The sequence below is a fragment of the Lactuca serriola genome, chromosome 6, assembly GCF_051521515.1.
Source record: "Lactuca serriola cultivar US96UC23 chromosome 6, Lser_US96UC23_V15, whole genome shotgun sequence".
Lineage (NCBI taxonomy): Eukaryota > Viridiplantae > Streptophyta > Magnoliopsida > Asterales > Asteraceae > Lactuca > Lactuca serriola.
This window is the reverse complement of record NC_136413.1, coordinates 61,012,899-61,032,471: the sequence shown is the minus strand read 5'-3', so window position 1 is coordinate 61,032,471 and position 19,573 is coordinate 61,012,899. Positions and strand designations below refer to the sequence as shown.

The 19,573-nt window shown below is 34.9% G+C and overlaps 1 protein-coding gene and 1 pseudogene across 1 annotated transcript; one reads left to right on the top strand and one right to left on the bottom strand.

The window, feature by feature from the left end:
- Positions 1 to 4,653: 4,653 nt before the first annotated feature.
- On the top strand, positions 4,654 to 7,661 carry LOC145058675 (receptor-like protein EIX2). Its single transcript, XM_079006581.1, has one exon. The coding sequence runs from the start codon at positions 4,719 to 4,721 to the stop codon at positions 7,539 to 7,541; it is 2,823 nt and encodes a 940-aa protein (XP_078862707.1). The 5' UTR covers positions 4,654 to 4,718; the 3' UTR covers positions 7,542 to 7,661.
- A 5,410-nt stretch (positions 7,662 to 13,071) lies between these two features.
- LOC145059818 (UDP-sugar pyrophosphorylase-like) overlaps positions 13,072 to 19,573 on the bottom strand; it is a 258,394-nt pseudogene continuing 251,892 nt past the window's right edge.

The following is a 19,573-nucleotide window of genomic DNA, read 5'->3' as shown; positions in this document are numbered from 1 at the left end:
TTTATACATATACAATTGGTATTCAAGTCAAGAAAATATTGTTTAATACATATATCAAAAAGGAAGTACAAACCAAGATAATTTGTGATCACTTTCTTAATTCTGGATAATACTTAGAGTGAATCAATTTTATAACTTCATCTATTTCCTTAAGTTTTGGTCCCATTACTATACTGAAACAGAGAATAAAATCAACAATAAAGTCAAAGATAGTGATTTTGGTGTAGGATTAAAATAGGTATTAAGATCCATAACTACTAACAATATAGATCTAGATCAAGAAATACATAACAATTAACAGAAAATGTACCTTCTTAAAGTTTCTTGCTTCACAGATTCAGATCCATATCCCTAAATAGATCCACAATTCAGAAACCCATGATGATCATATAGCTGTGACGGTGGTGAAGGAAGTGGTACGTGGGGGAGAAGGAAGAGCAGGGGAGTAGCAGATCTGGACGTAACAGTTCCATCTTCAATTTCTTCCCTTTTCAGGAGTTGTAAACGCATACAAGCACACACATACACACAACACTGTTAGACAAATTTTATAAAGAGAGATAGAGACCCAATTCTGAAACCATGGTGTAGAACCGGATCCATGAAGAAATCCCTGTGAAAAGAAAAAAATAAATGACAGATATGGTTCAAGAAGAGAAGGCAGTGGCAATTTGTGTTGTTGAGTGTTACGAAGCTAAATAGAAAAAATAACATATTAGTCACACTTGGTAAAGAATATATGAAACCTTGAATCCTAAACCATATTATTTTACCTCTCTTTAGAGGAGATCTGTTAATTTATAGAGGAAATCAAACCCATACTTTTTTCTTTCAAAAATCATCAAAATATTTATAGAATTTGAGAGAGAGAAAAGATGAGAATGTTTTAAAAATTTGAATTACAATGTCAGATTCATTCAAAGAAAATGAAGGATGAAGAGAGGTTCGTAGACTGTAACTTAGGGTCAATGAAGCGTACCTGGATCGAGGTTGCAGTGAATGTGAAGGGAAGGGAAGGGAAGGGCCAGCCATGGGCAACTGCTTTGCCTCGAATTTTGTAGCAACCGAGATCGAGATGGAGAAAAAATAGGTTTTATGTATTTTACAACCAAATGAAGTAAGGGATTTTGAAATTAAATTGTAGACTAATTCAAAGGAACGAATTTTGGGGTGAGATTTGGGGCGAGATATGATTGAAGATTTTGAAGATTAATTATGGATTGATTGAAACACCCCATTGAGAGGAAAATCCATGAGCGGGAAAACATAACGTAGAGGGTCTAAAAGAGTGACACGTGGTATGTTTTGGGTTTAAAAAGATGACAAGTGGCAAGTAAAAAAGTCTTTTATTAGAAGAGAGATTATTGAGTTCTCTATTGTATCTGCAGCACATGGTCCCTGGATGACTATAGATGAACAAGTTTTTCAGAAAGTAAAGTTTGAGATTAAAAGGTAATAGATACCGTTTGAAATTGCACTTTTTACCCATGTCCTCCTAAAAGATGGAACATTTGACTTACTAATGTTCCAAATTTAACTGTGAAATCTTTATCCAAGGTTGTAAATTATGAGAATCATGTGATGATTCTAAATTAAAATGCGACGCAGAAAAATTTAGTTAGTTCCTTTATAGATAGTTTTGAGTTTTTACTTCGTATGATATTCTATTTTCTACTCATATGGTGGGCAAATGGTTGCAAACTATCTTTTGTGTTCTTAGGTATCGTGTGAGAAGGCATACACCTCAGCATCATCATCAGCTGAATCGATTAACTAGGGTTCCATCCAGTGACAAATCTTCAATAAGAACATTACGACCTTTAATGACCAAAGTACATTTTTGAGGAACAGAGTTGTTTCCTTTGATTTTCCTTTTAACATCAGATAATCTTAGCATTTTTGGTCCTTATTTGAGGTTATTGTAACATTTTGTGTCATTGTTCCAAGCAAAATGACTATTTTAATCCCCAGTTATATCTTATTTTTTCCAATTTTTGCCATAAAACTATACTTATTTTACTTTGAACAGGGACATATGTTTACTCGTTTACTTTGAATAGGGACCAATGATTATAGCTTATTTTTCCATCTTGTAATTTTGGTCCTTATTTGAGGTTATTGTAACATTTTATTCCTTGATTATAGCTAATTTTTCCAGTATACCTTAAAATACGCAATTAGAACATAATGTTTACTCCGTTACTATCAACCCTCCTTCAACCTCACTTATCTTTTTATCCTCTTTCCTTCATTTGTCATTTAGTAAAAGAAAAAAGCCACTAAAAATATACATCTCTTAGAGACACTAATTGTCCAATTCAAATATAATAAAGACTACAAATTTACTAAAAAATGCATACAAAAAAATAATACAAGATAATATGATATTTATAATGGGCTAATGCAGATAGATACAAAGTAATATACTATTAAATATGCAGAAAGTTTAACCACTCATGGCTTTAAGGAGTGCTTTTCGGGTTTAGTGTAGGATTTTTTTTCCAATTGCTCCACCTTCTTTATTTTAAAACTCATGATCCTCACTTCTTCAAGCAATGTGTTATTGTCTTTGTCAACACTTTCAAATTTCCACCATATATAACGTTATTAAGATTAAAGCAATCAATATCAATGTGCTTTCATTTATATGTTATTATAGCGTCATACTTCCATTTCTTTCTATTAGAATATTGTAGTTTCAATTGTATGGTTAGGAAGGGTCGAGCCAAATGTACAATGTTATAGGGCTAAATGTAAGAAATAGCAATATAATTTCATTTATTTTTGTATTATGGCATCTCACTTTCATTTCTTTTTATTACAACATCATACTGCATTTATTTTACGAAGGCATTATACTTTGAAAATCGATAACATTATAGAAGTGAAAACTGATTTGTATTTAAACAACATCATATATTGGGGTATATTTTTCAAAGTAGAATGTTGTCATAGGAAGAAATGAATTTAACCAACTCCCAAATATTTTTTCGACCAGCTCCATTTAAACACAACATGAAAGTTTTGGTTGTTCAATCCATGGCAATCGCGAGTAACATGGTGCCATTGAAGTCATCCTTAGTTTGGGAACCGTACATTATGACAATTCACCTATACCAATTACGAAACTGGCACAACTACAAAATATTGGTGAGAGATTAACAAGTATTAATGTACAAATATACCTGAATAAATGAAGCTTACCATCGGCACCACCATCATATACTTCCATGAATTCAATGTAAGGATTTTGAGTTTCATCCAGAAATTATTTTCATAAAATATCCATGACTCTTTGAAGTTTGACATCGGCTCAAAATAATCAATCTACCTCAACACTTCCCCACTAAAACCCTTATGTTGTTGTTTCTATGGGGGTTTAAAGCTACATATCTAAAACTTTAGGATAGTTAGCAATAAAATTGGTAAACACGTTGTATTATTTATTAGAAGTACAGAATACATAGGGATATATATATTAGATAATATTACACTTTAGTACCATAAACTATTATAAGTGTCTAGTCTAATATTCCCCCACAAGCTAATGTCGAGGAGCGACCTTTAGCTTGTGCCTTAGATACTCAAATCTTTGAGAAGACAAAGGCTTTGTAAACACATCTGCAATAAGATCATCTTTGTTAATGAACTGAATAGATGAACTTCCTTGAGCAACTTTTTCACTGACAAAATGGAAATCAACTTCAACATGCTTTCTGCGTGCATGAAACACTGGATTTGCTGAAAGATAAGTCGCTCCAAGATTGTCACAATATAACATTGGGATTTTCTTCATAGGTACACAAAGTTCTAGTAATAAAGTCTGTAGCCACGTGAGTTCAACAACTATGTCAGCTAGTGCTTTGTATTCAGATTTGGTTGAGCTACGAGAGACAGTATTTTGTTTTTGTGCTGACCAATATATGAGATTCGATCCAATGTATATAGCATATCCCTCGGTGGATCTACGGTCATCTCAACCAGCCCAATCCGCATAGAGAAAGTGATAAGGTTGTGAAAAACTGAATCAGTGTACGCATGAAGATAGGTGCCAAAGTTGTGATGAATATGGAGACCATATGTCGAAGTATCCTTTAGATATCGAAAAATTCGCTTGACAGTGGACCAGTGATTAACAATGGGCGAATGCATGAATTGACAGACTTTGTTGACAGCATATGTAATATCAGGTCTTGACAAGGTAACATATTGGAAAGCACCAACAATACGCTGATATTGAACTGGGTCATCAAGTAGAGGACTATCGCCAAGGGCAAGGTTAGCGTTAGTGCTAATAGGTGTAGGCATAGGATGAGCTTTTGATAGGTTGACACGATCAAGAAGCTCCAAGATGTATTTTTGTTGTGACAAGAGAATATCTTTACCTTGGTGAGTGATCTCAATCCCCAAAAAATACGAAAGTTGACCCATATCCTGAATAGGAAAGGAGTGACTAAGGCGATGAACCACCTCATTATTGGCAGCTGGATTATTGCCTGTTAAAATAATATCATTAATGTAGACGAGCATATAAAGCAAAGTATCAGCCTTAGAGTAAATGAAGAGAGAGGGGCCGGTTTTTGAACCATGAAAGCCTAGTGCTTGTAGGGAGCCTAATAGGTGTTGGAACCATGTCCTTGGAGCCTTGTGTTTTTATTATTTTGTCACTTCTCTTGACTACAATTGGCAGCCAATTGGTAGCAGCAGGAGGAAATGATATGAAAAAGAAGTGTTTGGATAAGGAGAGAGATGCTCTGCTTCTTATCAAAGCTCCCCTACAAGACCCCCATGGTACTCTGTCTACATGGACAGCTGACGACCATGACTGCTGCAATTGGAGTGGAGTCACGTGCAGCAAACAAACAGGTCATGTCACAGGGCTTGATATGCGTTTCTATGGTCTTGGAGGTGAGATAAGCCATTCACTGCTTAACTTAACCTACTTGAATCATCTTGGCCTTTACGGTAACTTTTTTCATGGAACCATTCCCACCTTCATTGGTTCTTTGACTCGATTAAGGTACCTTAACCTTGGCTTGAATGATTTTAATGGGACCATTCCCACCTTCATTGGTTCTTTGACTCAATTAAGGTACCTTAACCTTCACTGGAATCATTTTAATGGGACCATTCCCACCTTCATTGGTTCTTTGACTCGATTAAGGTACCTTAACCTTGGCTTGAATTATTTTAATGGGACCATTCCCAGGTCAATTGGTTCCTTGACAGAGTTAAGTTACCTTGACCTTTCCTATAACTCTCTTTATGGAACCATTCCACCAGAGTTTGGAAACCTCACCAACTTGCAAGAGCTTCATCTTGATTCTGTTGGAAGGTGTAGAGTTGAAAAGGTAGAGTGGTTGTCTCATCTCTCTCATCTGGAGGTACTTTATATGGATGGGATTTCACTAGCCAAACAAAATCACTGGGTAGATGTAATTTCGAGTCTCCAAAAACTATCAGTTTTAAGTTTAGAGGGATGTGAGCTGTCACAGGTCATGAATCCATATTCTTCATTTCTCAATTCTTCTTCTTCATCTATTGAAGACCTTTCTCTCAGAAACAACAATCTCACCTCATCCATGTATCATTGGTTGTTCCCATTAACCAGCAATAACCTTAGTTATCTTGATCTCTCTGACAATATGTTAGATGGGATACCCAAATATCTTGGTAACCTCTGTACTCTGAAAACTTTATCCTTCTATAACAACTCTGCTGCTGTCAAATTTCCTGATTTTCTCAACAACTTGTCTGGATGCACATCCCTTTCATTACAATCATTGGATGCTCAAGGAAGCCAATTTACAGGGCCACTGTCCGATGTGATCCAGAAGTTTGCATCCCTAGAATGGTTGTACCTATCTGATAATCACTTAAATGGAAGTATAAGTGAGAAACTGTGGGAACTACCCAGACTTGAATTGCTTGACATTTCTTTTAATAATCTTACAGTTCCTTCCACACATCACTTGTCAAACATCTCTTATGTTAAATATCTTGATCTGAGCTCTTGCAAGGTAGGGCCTCGCTTCCCCAAATGGATTCAGACACTCAAAAATCTTACCCGTCTTGATCTTTCCAATACTGGAATTTCAGACACAATTCCTCTTGAGTTTTGGGAAACGTGGCCTTCTCTATTAAAATATCTGAATCTTTCTTCCAACAACATTAGCGGGAAAGTACCAGATTTATTATCAAATTTTGCCAACCTTTCTGTGATAGATTTGAGTTCCAACAGCTTTCATGGTCCGATACCGAATGTTCCTTCCACTTTGTCAATATTAAATCTTTCCAGAAACAAATTCTCTGGAGGAGTCTCCTTCATATGCCAAATTGTTGATGGCTTCTTATCATTTCTTGACCTCTCTCATAACTCATTAACGGGACAACTCCCGGACTGTCTGTGGCATTTCAATCAACTAGTAGTTCTTAATCTCGGACACAACAATCTCTTTGGAAGGCTTCCTCCCTCTATTGGATCTATGATACAACTCCAGGTGTTGTATGTATACGATAACAACTTCTCCGGAGAATTGCCTTTGTCCTTAAAAAATTGCACGGGTTTAATCTCATTGAATTTGGGGGCCAACAAGTTTTCTGGTAATGTGCCTGTCTGGATTGGGGAAAACTTATTGTGGCTGTATGTTCTTATCCTAAGATCAAACAACTTCTTTGGAACCATCCCTTTACAGTTATGTCAGTTACCTAATCTTCAAGTTTTGGACTTGTCAATGAACAATCTCCATGGAAGCATCCCCTCATGTTTGAGTAATCTTACGAGCATGCTTCACCAAGGAGGATTCTCACAAGATGTACAGTTTCAAACATTTGTAAAAAATACTTCATATGGATGGGGGATATATGTCGACCATGCACTGATCGAGTGGCAAGGAGATGAACGTGAATTCTTGAACACTCTGAAATTGTTGAAGAGCATTGACCTGTCCAGCAAGAATCTAACAGGACAAATCCCAAATGAAATTACCAATCTTCATGACTTGGTTTCCCTGAACTTGTCAAAGAACGCATTATCAGGAGAGATTCCACAGAAAATTGGTGAGATGAAAAATCTTGAGATTTTGGATTTATCCAGAAATAGTTTTTCGGGAGGGATGCCACCAAGCATGTCTACTATGAGCTTCCTGAATTACATAGACATGTCTTACAATAACTTTTCAGGGAGAATCCCAACCAGCACTCAACTCCAATCCTTTCAACCTTCAAGATACAATGGAAACAAAGGACTATGCGGACTTCCCCTTACCAAAAAATGTCCTGGAGATGAAGAACCAGCAGTACCACCTCTGATTGGTAAAGGTGAGGGTGATGGGGAAGACACAGATGATGAAGTTGAGAGATGGTTTTATATTGGTGGGGGCATGGGTTTTGCTACTGGATTTTGGATTGCATGTGGCGGTTTACTTCTCAACCGTCGAGGGAGACGTGCATTTTTTCAGTTTTATGACAGCTTCAAAGATTGGGTTTATGTGAAAGTGGTTGTGTTCATTTCAAGTATGCAAAAGGCTAGACACACGTAGTTTGTCAACTAGTTTTTATTTTTGATTTCTTATTTTCTAATATGTAATGTAATGTAATTTGATTGGGGTTTTTAAATCCCGCATATCAATATATTTGCCACCAACACCATGGGTGGCCATTTTCCCTGTTTTGTATTAAATAAGATATCCTAAAAAAAATCATACATTCGTAGCATAAAAAAAACACAATGAAAATTAGAGGTACACTAAAAAAATTGGAAACCGAACCGGACCAAAAATTAATATGTAATGTAATGTAATTTTACGTTGGTTCTAATTGCACTTCCATTACTTTGGTACTAATTGGTCCCTATTAAACTCAAAACTACATAAATTGTCCTTGTATGATCGGTACCTTTTGTTTTATTAGTTTTTCTTTGTGTTTCGAATGTTCTAAATATTGACAGGTTTGCTTCGTATAAATTATAGCAATGTACATTTTAAGTACATTGCTATTTTATTGGATTTTATAGCTTCAAGAAGCTGTCAAAATAGCAACGTACTTTATAGAAGTGTGTTATTGAATGCCGACTCTTAATGAGAAAAAAAAAATCATATTTGATCATTTAAAGTGAAGCAAAAAGAATGTTATTTATTTAAAAGTAGGTCAATTTTATCTTAAACTCATGTGAAAGTACAATGCTATTTACTGAAAAAAATTGTACTTTCACATGGCTTGTGAAATTGGAGTTTAAAGCAAAGAAATTGGAGTTTAAAGCAAAGAAATTGGAACTTGGTAGTCAAATTTGATTATACAGGTAAAGAAATTATTGTATGTTCTTTAAATGCTAATTGTTCTTTATACTTTCAAACTACAATTCCTTTAACGAAAATATGAATAAAAACTATAATGATAACTATTATAAACAAAAAAAAAAAAAAACGAAACATCAAAGTACTAAACTGTTGTTGCTTGCTGTTTGTCTTTGTGTTATTGTGGTGGAAGACGAGAAGAAAACGAAGACTGAGAAACATAGAAGACGGACGTTGGAGATATACCTAATGAGGGTCAAAACGCTTTTTCGATGTAAAAAGGTAAATGCTATTATGCAAACCTGGATTTTTTGAATTCATATGCAGTTACACGATTGAAGGCATGTTTTCAGGCTAAGGCATTTCAGTGACCTGATTTTTCCGAAATCTTACATAAAAATAATATTGTTTCTAGAAATCTTGCCTAAAAGGCATATTTTTGAAAAAAAGAATAAAAAGCAATAAACAAAAAACACACCATCAAATACTTGACAACAACATTAAAACAACCATGACCTCACTATAGCATCCTTGCGTTTCTGAATATGTAAAAGTTAGAGCTTGCATCAATGTTGATTTATGTGTTTTATAAGCTTGTAACAAATGGCACAAACCGAAGAAATTTCAATTATAAAAGTAAATAATATTTAAATAACTTTTGTTTATTATAAGAGAAACAAAATAGATAGAAAATCTTACCATGATAGCACCACTCCACATAATGCTATCAAACCACATTTAGGACATAAAAAATAAATTAAACTTATCATTTAGCGGCAAATCAAACTGAAATGTAACATTTTAAAAAGGTAAAAGAAAAAAGAAAAAATGAAAAAAGTTGAGATATTCATAATGTGTACAAACCTGTAGACAACAATCATTCCAAGAAGCTTATACCGTAAACAGCCTATGAAATGACAAAAAGCCATCTGAGATAAACCTTGAACCTTTAATCTAACTGTCAAATAGAAAGTAAGTATCACAATCAATTGTTACTTATCTCCCGTTGTATTAGTAAGAATACCATAACATCAATGATAGGAACAATAAAAATAACAGAAATGTTAGTGGCAATACATAAGAGTATGCTAAGAACTTCAAAAGCTAAAAGATGACTTGATTATAAAATCGTAGAAGTAAAAGAAGATTGTTTAATTTTTAACTCTAAAAGATATAACATCTTTTCAAAAAGTGTTTGGACCGCAAGCTTTTTCCTTAAGCCTTTTTTAGAATATCTTGATATATGCATAATAATTGGACCTACAATACGTAAGAAATAATTTTTCAGTAAACAAAAATGCACAAATCAGATGTACATATGCACCACATAAACAAAAGGTTGGTTTATCAACTGAACTATTAAAAGTTAAATTACCTTCATAACCATGATCTTTCTTAACAGCTCGATATGAAATACTTTCAAATGTGGAATGAATCGTTTGGGCTTGAAGTAACCTTTACAACTGCAATGAATTCAGTTCCTTGTGAATTACTTGAGGAAAATAGTCAAACCTTGTATGAATGAAATAGGTCGGTAATCAAATTACCATTTTCCTGCATACGATGATCACTAACAACCACCTACAAGTAAAATAGAAATCAAGAAATAAAAGTTTATACATATACAATTGGTATTCAAGTCAAGAAAATATTGTTTAATACATATTTCAAAAAGGAAGTACAAACCAAGATAATTTGTGATCACTTTCTTAATTCTGGATAATACTTAGAGTGAATCAATTTTATAACTTCATCTATTTCCTTAAGTTTTGGTCCCATTACTATACTGAAACAGAGAATAAAATCAACAATAAAGTCAAAGATAGTGATTTTGGTGTAGGATTAAAATAGGTATTAAGATCCATAACTACTAACAATATAGATCTAGATCAAGAAATACATAACAATTAACAGAAAATGTACCTTCTTAAAGTTTCTTGCTTCACAGATTCAGATCCATATCCCTAAATAGATCCACAATTCAGAAACCCATGATGATCATATAGCTGTGACGGTGGTGAAGGAAGTGGTACGTGAGGGAGAAGGAAGAGCAGGGGAGTAGCAGATCTGGACGTAACAGTTCCATCTTCAATTTCTTCCCTTTTCAGGAGTTGTAAACGCATACAAGCACACACATACACACAACACTGTTAGACAAATTTTATAAAGAGAGATAGAGATCCAATTCTGAAACCATGGTGTAGAACCGGATCCATGAAGAAATCCCTGTGAAAAGAAAAAAATAAATGACAGATATGGTTCAAGAAGAGAAGGCAGTGGCAATTTGTGTTGTTGAGTGTTACGAAGCTAAATAGAAAAAAAAAACATATTAGTCACACTTGGTAAAGAATATATGAAACCTTGAACCCTAAACCATATGATTTTACCTCTCTTTAGAGGAGATCTGTTAATTTATAGAGGAAATCAAACCCATACTTTTTTCTTTCAAAAATGATCAAAATATTTATAGAATTTGAGAGAGAGAAAAGATGAGAATGTTTTCAAAATTTGAATTACAATGTCAGATTCATTCAAAGAAAATGAAGGATGAAGAGAGGTTCGTAGACTGTAACTTAGGGTCAATGAAGCGTACCTGGATCGAGGTTGCAGTGAATGTGAAGGGAAGGGAAGGGAAGGGCCAGCCATGGGCAACTGCTTTGCCTCGAATTTTGTAGCAACCGAGATCGAGATGGAGAAAAAGTAGGTTTTATGTATTTTACAACCAAATGAGGTAAGGGATTTTGAAATTAAATTGTAGACTGATTCAAAGGAACGAATTTTGGGGCGAGATATGATTGAAGATTTTGAAGATTAATTATGGATTGATTGAAACACCCAATTGAGAGGAAAATCCATGAGCGGGAAAACATAACGTAGAGGGTCTAAAAGAGTGATGGTATGTTTTGGGTTTAAAAAGATGACAAGTGGCAAGTAAAAGAGTCTTTTATTAGAAGAGAGATTATTGAGTTCTCTATTGTATCTGCAGCACATGGTCCCTGGATGACTATAGATGAACAAGTTTTTCAGAAAGTAAAGTTTGAGATTAAAAGGTAATAGATACCATTTGAAATTGCACTTTTTACCCATTTCCTCCTAAAAGATGGAACATATATGACTTACTAATGTTCCAAATTTAACCGTGAAATCTTTATCCAAGGTTGTAAATTATGAGAATCATGTGATGATTCTAAATTAAAAAGCGATGCAGAAAAATTTAGTTAGTTCCTTTATAGATAGTTTTGAGTTTTTACTTCGTATGATATTCTATTTTCTACTCATATGGTGGGCAAATGGCTGCAAACTATCTTTTGTGTTCTTAGGTATCGTGTGAGAAGGCATACACCTCAGCATCATCAGCTGAATCGATTAACTAGGGTTCCATCCAGTGACAAATCTTCAATAAGAACATTACGACCTTTAATGACCAAAGTACATTTTTGAGGAACAGAGTTGTTTCCTTTGATTTTCCTTTTAACATCAGATAATCTTAGCATTTTTGGTCCTTATTTGAGGTTATTGTAACATTTTGTGTCATTGTTCCAAGCAAAATGACTATTTTAATCCCCAGTTATATCTTATTTTTTCCAATTTTTGCCATAAAACTATACTTATTTTACTTTGAACAGGGACATATGTTTACTCGTTTACTTTGAATAGGGACCAATGATTATAGCTTATTTTTCCATCTTGCAATTTTGGTCCTTATTTGAGGTTATTGTAACATTTTATTCCTTGATTATAGCTAATTTTTCCAGTATACCTTAAAATACGCAATTAGAACATAATGTTTACTCCTTTACTATCAACCCTCCTTCAACCTCACTTATCTTTTTATCCTCTTTCCTTCATTTGTCATTTAGTAAAAGAAAAAATCCACTAAAACTATACATCTCTTAGAGACACTAATTGTCCAATTCAAATATAATAAAGGCTACAAATTTACTAAAAAAATGCAAACAGAAAAAATAATACAAGATAATATGATATTTATAATGGGCTAGAAATATACATCTATAAAGTCTCTCCAATTGTTTAATCCAAATATCCGAACGATTATAAAATCGTGAAGAAAAATTTTCAAAAACCAAAAATAAAAAAGGATAATCCAAATATATGAACCATTGGAAACTCAATGTTTGAATGCATATATGAAATTTTGGATATGCAACCTTCCCTCATCAAATGCAAGAAACCTGTATTAGGGTTTAGTTAGTTTGTTTGTTTGTTTTGTTTTTTTGTTTGTTTGTTTTTTTCTTTTTGCAATTTTAGAGTTGATGGTGAGGGAAATTAAAATCAAACAAACAACAGCAACCATAGATACCATCATACCATCTTCATTAACTTGTCATCATTGTCGTCTTCATATCTATCCCACCACCTGCAGTTACCTTCATCTTCATCCCTAAATAAATAAATAAATAAGAACAAAAATCAAATCTGAAACGAATGTTTTGTGAAGAAGATGAAGTACTTTGGGGTGATGAAATCATGAAGATGATGTTGGTGAAGGCAATGGTTCTCTATTTTTTTTTTTTCAAGAGTAATTTCAATTTTAAGTGTTTTATTAAAATATAATATAAATGTTAATTATTTTATATTAATTTAAAATCAAATAAACTAGAATTAAATAAAAAAAGTCAACATCAACACCATATCAGCGCCACAGGGATGCCCCACAGACATGAAATAAAAAAAGTAAGCTAGTTGTGGTGTGCCAAACATAACCTAAGTTGATATGGATATAAAATGTGCAAAGATTTTTGCCTCAAGGCTTCAATCAGTGCTTCCCTGATTCACTGTAGCATTTTTCCAAGTCCTCCATTTTGTTTATTTTAAAACCCCTAATCCTTACTTCCTCTGGCAATCCACTATTCTCTTTATCAACACTTTCAATTCCCCAACCTTTATTTTGCACAGCTCATCCCACTTTCACCTGACAAAAAACAAAAATATGGTGTTGGGCTAAACTACAATTATAACATCATAGTTTCAATGTTTCTTATTCAGGCAATGTACTTTAAAGTACAATGATGTAATAGGAAGAAATGAAAGCATGTTGCTATTTCTAACATACCTCAGCATCACCAACTGAATCGATAACTAGGGTTCCATCCAGTGACAAATCTTCAATAAGAGCATTATGAAACAGAGTTGTTGTTTCCTTTGACTTTCCTCTTAACATCAGAAAATGTAACAGCCCATTTTGGCTTCCACACAACACGTGACCAAACCTCCACCTCTTGGCCATTAAACACCTTTAAAGCTGGATCATTTATCTTAACACCTGCCTGAAGAAAAAAAAATTAGATTATTCTATTAGAGTAAATTACATTTTGGCCCTTGAGCATAACTAGTTTTGACAATGTTTGTCCCAAAAGGTTTTCTCTTTGTCGTTTGGTGCTTATTGGAGGTTTTTGTAATGTTGTTGGTCCCTATTCCAAGTAAAATGAGTATATTTTTGGGACCAAAATCGAAAAAAAAATCAACTATAGTTAGGGACCAAAAGATTCATTTTAATTATGACACAGACCAAAAACATTACAAAAACATAAACTAAAGACCAAAATTGCAGAAAATAAGCTATACTAAAGGACCAAAAATGTAATCTACTCTATGATTATTAATTTTATAGTAAATTAAAATTTTGGTCCCAAAAAGTTCTATTAGTAATTTAGTCCTTATTTTAGGTTCTTGCAACATTTTTGTCTTCTGGGTATAGCTGATTTTTGCAATTTTGGTCATACAAAACTATGATAATTTTACTTGGTAAATTACCAAAAACGTCAAATAGCGACATAACTTACAAGAGAAAACTTTTGGGACCAAATTTGAAAAAAAACCAGCTATACCCAGGGACCAAAACTGTAAATAACTCTTATATATCTAGATAATTATCAAATTAGTTTGTCTGACCTTTCTTTAGAATCACGCTATTAGATCTGTAAACTGCTGTTTCTCCAGAAGTGTTAGGCACCTATCATTTTTATATAAAGTAATTAATTTAAATACTCCTTGGAATATTGTGTTAATAAATCTGTATAGTACCTTTGCAGCATCATCATCAGGATTGTTCTTCACAGGTGCATATGCAAGCCATGGATCTGTCACCAAACAAGTCAAAAGATGGTCAGAATGGCAACATTGTAAATTGATGGAATAATTTACTTACAGTAAATCCAACTCTTGCTGATGGAGGCAATGTTTTACAATAATCTTGCCTCATACATTCTAACCTGGCTGATGATTTGAATGTAGTTTTAATTTGTTGAATCTTTTTATCTGTAATCGTATCCTAAGAGATGATTCCATAAGCAAATTAAGAGGATAGGTGTAGTTACTAGTTAGTTTACATGGAACAGGGATCAAAAGTGTTACAAAACCCTGAAATAGGGACAAAATTTGAAAAAAAAAAAAAAAACTATCTTTTTGGACCTAAACTAAAAAAAGATAAACCCAGGGACCAAATTAATTTGCAATTTTAGTCTTGAAAGTATAGTCAAAATGGGTTTGGACTTAGGATCAACAATGGAAATCTTTTTCTAGAAAGTATAATGTGTTTTAATTATAATATTAATATACAAAATATTTAAAAAAAAAATCTTGGATTTGTTATATAATATGTTTAATTCAAGAATTAATTGTATATTTATTTTAGATTATAAAGAACAATAGAATAATCTATTGTGGATATTATGTATATTAAATATAAATTATATAAACATGATTAAATCCACACTTAAAAATATCAATCCCTTTAATTAGAACATAGTATAATTAATAAAAGACAAAATTGCAAAAATGGTCCCTACGGTATGCAAAATTTTGGGGTTTTAGTCAAAACCATGAGTTTTTTGGATCCATGGTCCTTTTGGAGTGGGTTGTATGTGGTTGTGGTCCCTGGAGTTAACTCCCGTTAAGTAGGATGTGTTAAGCCCCCTCATGTGCCTCACACGTGAGAGTAAATTCGTCATTTCATATGTTAGGGACCATTTTTGCATAACCGTTTTTTGGCTTGATTCCTTTTAAATACTCCCACTTCCTGCGATCTTCTTTCCCAACGTTCCCCAACGTCTCTTTTTTTCTACCCTTCTTCTTCTTGAGCTTTGGTACAACAATGGTTCTATGTTTTTGTGGAAAAGTTGTTGTGGTGAAAATGTCTTGGACCCCTCTGAATCCAGGAAGGAGCTTTTTTGCATGCCCTATGAATGATTCCATTTGTGGGTTTATCGGGTGGCTTGATCCCCCAATGTGTGCTAGGTCTAAAGCCATCATACCTGGTCTGCTAAGAAATTTGAATTCAGTGCAGGAACGGTGCAATGAGTTGGTTAGAAGTATGAACATGCTAAAGGATCAATGCAATGGACTGATATGTAAGAACAACATGTTGGTCGCAAATTGCAAAGCATTGAAGGATGACAATTTGAAGCTGAAAACGTACCTGTTTGGAAGTTGGTTTTTTTTTTTTTTTTTTTTTTTGTGATTATCTTCTTCTGTATTTGGTTTGTGTAGGGGTATACTGTGAAGGGTGTTTTGGTCATTTTGTTGTAATTTTATGTGATCATGTTTGTAGTGACTTATGATGTTAATGATATATGTACAATTTTATGATATAAGTGTAATGAATGTTTTACGAAAATGGTATGAATGTATCAGAATTAACATATGAATAGAAATGGGAAGAATGTATTACCAAAATGTATATATTAGAACCAATTGTACATAACCAAAATGCGCATTTCATTATGATTTGTAATATAACAACCAAAGTTTCTAAACATAACAACCAAAGATTCTAAACATGACCAAAAGGGACACATTACCATACCTAAGATAACAACCAAGTTTTCATAACAACCAACCAAAAGTTTTCAACAAAATATTATAAACATAACAACCAAGTTTTCATAACCAGCCAAAATCACAGAAAACCCCATGTATGCATGACACATTACTTCTTGGACTGATTCCCACCTTGCCCTTTATAGGTCCTAAAGTTGTGTCCCTTGTTCTTGCATTTGCTACAAGTAACACTGATATGCTTCCTTGATAGCTTCTACACTCCATCATTTATTGGTTTTTGGGAACCTCCTTCTTGTGTAGCATTCAGTCCATCATCTTGACTTGCCCTCTGCTTTTTGCTTAACCTTTCACCCTCACTTTGTCTTCTTTTTTTCTTAGGCCTTCCCACCTGAGTGCGATGTGGAGGAGGGATTAGCTTTGTGGGACATTCACTTTTGGGCCACATGGATCTCCCCTTAATTGGCTCCACCTTAAAAGAATAAGCCTTTTTCCATGTCTCTAGAAAATACACCTTGTGAACTGTCACACCCCGAAACCGTGATGGCGGAAACGTTCCGGGGTGGAGGACGTCATGCGTAGTATCACAACATTGGTATAGCAAGCATAGTAAACACAACCAAAACATTGAATACAAATATGAAAAGTGTTTACATCAGTTTGAAACTTGTTTTTAAATACATCAAAAGTATGTAAAATATAGAAAACATGACTCTTATTGCTCTGGCTCCTCTAATCGAAAAAGTACTTGTCTATTGATTCCCTGAGAATACAAGCAGTTTTGAAAGAATATCAGCATAAAGCTGGTGAGTTCATAAGCATTTAGTTTTGGTGGAAAAAGTTCTTTTATTCGTTCGAAAAGTGTTCCTCAAGAAAATCCTATATTTTCTTATGAAAAACGTGTTTGAAAACTCATTCCTTCCATGACTTCCAGATTCATACAAGGTATGTACAATCCAAGGTGTCGTGGAAGGAATATGAATATCCATTGATTACATGTTAAACAATCTATTTTTTTTAAGAGTCGGGTTATCCCGGGAAAATCCTATATTTTCCCTAAAGGTTGATGATTGATTATCCGTTCCATACTGAGGTGTGCAAGTATCTACCATACTCAAAAAGCAGTTTTCTTTTAAAAACCCTGGTTACACCCAGAGAGGTATATTAGCCTTATTACATAAATAAAACTAAATGAAAGAAAACCGTAATCAACTAAGTCCTGAAGGTATTATTAGTAATACCCTTCAGTAATCTATCGGTTATTACTTTGAGGTTAGTTCACTTGATTCATTATTACAAAGGTAAATCTCTGCTATCTAGATTGTGAGTTTTATAACCATACATTAACTTGATATGGCACGTATGGGGGCCAATATCCTTTATGACTTTGTCACCCGTAGACCTGTCGGTCTGTCGGTCTCACTGTAGCTAGCAGCGAGGTGCGGGATAGTCAGTCCCATATAGATCTATACACAATAGTCACGCTCTCCCTCCAAGAGATTCTAGTCATAAGTGCTAGTCCTACACTCTGATTATGTGGGAGTGTTACCAAGGACATGTCTTCAACTTAGACTAACAAATTTACAAGTAATAATACTGAAAATCCTGTTTATGATTTGCATGAATCCTCTATAAAATAATACATTTTACTACATGATTCACAAGTTCATTTTTCTAGTTTTGAAAATTGTTTCTACGAGTTGATTTCTTAATCGTTTGGTAAAACTGTTTTTCCGTATTAAAAGCATGTTGAAGGTATAACTATCTTAAACAAAATAATATATTATGAGTACAAGTTTCCTTGTACTTTTGCTTGTATCCCTCCTGAAAACATGAAAACTCGGAAAAACGTAGGGTTATGAACTCACCTCGGGTGATTTGAATGAAGGATCGACACGAAAAGTTGGGTGTTTAAGTGAAGTCTTGAACACGTTTTGATCCTAATTAACAAGCAATGATACATAAAGGAGTCAAATGAAGGTATTTCACCACCAAATGTGATGGAGGACCACTCTAGGAACTTGGGACTACTTGCACCAAGTGTTAGGACCTTAAAGGATTGCATTAGGTGAGTGTATGGCCACCTTTAAGGTGTGTGCGGCCATGGGTGTGCGGCCCAAGGGGTGTGCGGCCGTACACCCATGATGGAAGGTGTTCTTGGGGTGTTTCAAGGTCCATACTTGCAATCCATGAAGTGTCCTAGGCCTATACTCAGTTGTAGTGCAAGTTAGGGGTCCTAGAAGTGTGTTTGTGGTTCTAGAATGAGTGTGTGGTCGCACACTTGGGTGTGTTGCCACACACTTGGAGTGTGCTGCCGCACAAGGGTGTGTGTGGCCGTACACAGGTGTGTGCGGTCGTACACCCCACACAAAAACATCCAAAATGCCATTTCCAAGGTACCACACGGCTAGGGGCATGTATATCTCGAATATGGAAATCAAACTCTCACTTTGTAGGATGATCTAGGAGTGTACGACCACCCTTATGAAGGTGTGCGGCCGTACTCCTTCATATGATGAAGAACATGATGAACTTTGATGAATCAAGGCTTAGATAAAGTGGTCCTTCTAGTACAACAAGCTAAGGGATAGATTACTCACGTTTTTGAAGCTTTGAAGAGTTTGCGGTTGAAGAAACTTGAGAGCAAATGTGTTGTGTGTTGCCAAGGTGTCAAATGAAAGAAAGGAAAGGAGTCTACCCTTTATATAGGGGTGAGAGTGCTGCCCAAAAGTGAGTGTGCTGCCAAGGGAGTGGGTGTGCGGCCGCACACCCATGTGTACGGCCGTACACTCCTCCAAGAGGTGTGTATGGCCCGATTTTCTCACTAGTCAACACTCTGACTCATTCCTAAACTCAACCTTGGTTATATACAAGCTTAGAACACTTAAATCAACCCTTAAATAGCATCAAAAATTAACAAATAACTATGGGAATGCGACTTTGTTTCGTACGCTTGACTTCCCGATCCATGATTTCGACAGGTTCTTCCACGAAGTGTAGACCCTCGTCCAATTCAATCTCGTCGAGAGGAATCACAAGTCTCTCGTCGGACAGACACTTCTTTAGGTTCAACATGTGGAAGACAGGATGGACGTTGCTGAGTTCTCGCGGTAACCGTAGTTTGTACGCTACGGGACCGATCCTAGCTAGGATCTGAAATGGTCCAATGTACCTTCGGTTTAACTTTCCACGTTTTCCGAAACGTATCATGCCTCTCCAGGGCGAGACCTTCAGAAGGACGTGGTCACCGACCTGGAATTCCAGGTGTTTTCGTCTCTTATCGGCGTAGCTCTTTTGTCTATTTCGAGAGGCTTTCAGTCGTTCTCGGATTTGCACGATCTTTTCAGTCTTCTCTCGGATAATTTCAAGACCAGTGAGAGTGCTATCAGGGACTTGACCCTTGACTAGCTGCGTGTCACCCACTTTAGCCTAGCACGGAGGGATCTGTACTTACAACCACAGAGGGCTTCAAACGGCGCAAC

Excerpts from the sequence above, each read along its gene's own strand:
- LOC145058675 (XM_079006581.1), top strand. The coding sequence starts at position 4,719 with ATGAAAAAGAAGTGTTTGGATAAGGAGAGAGATGCTCTGCTTCTTATC.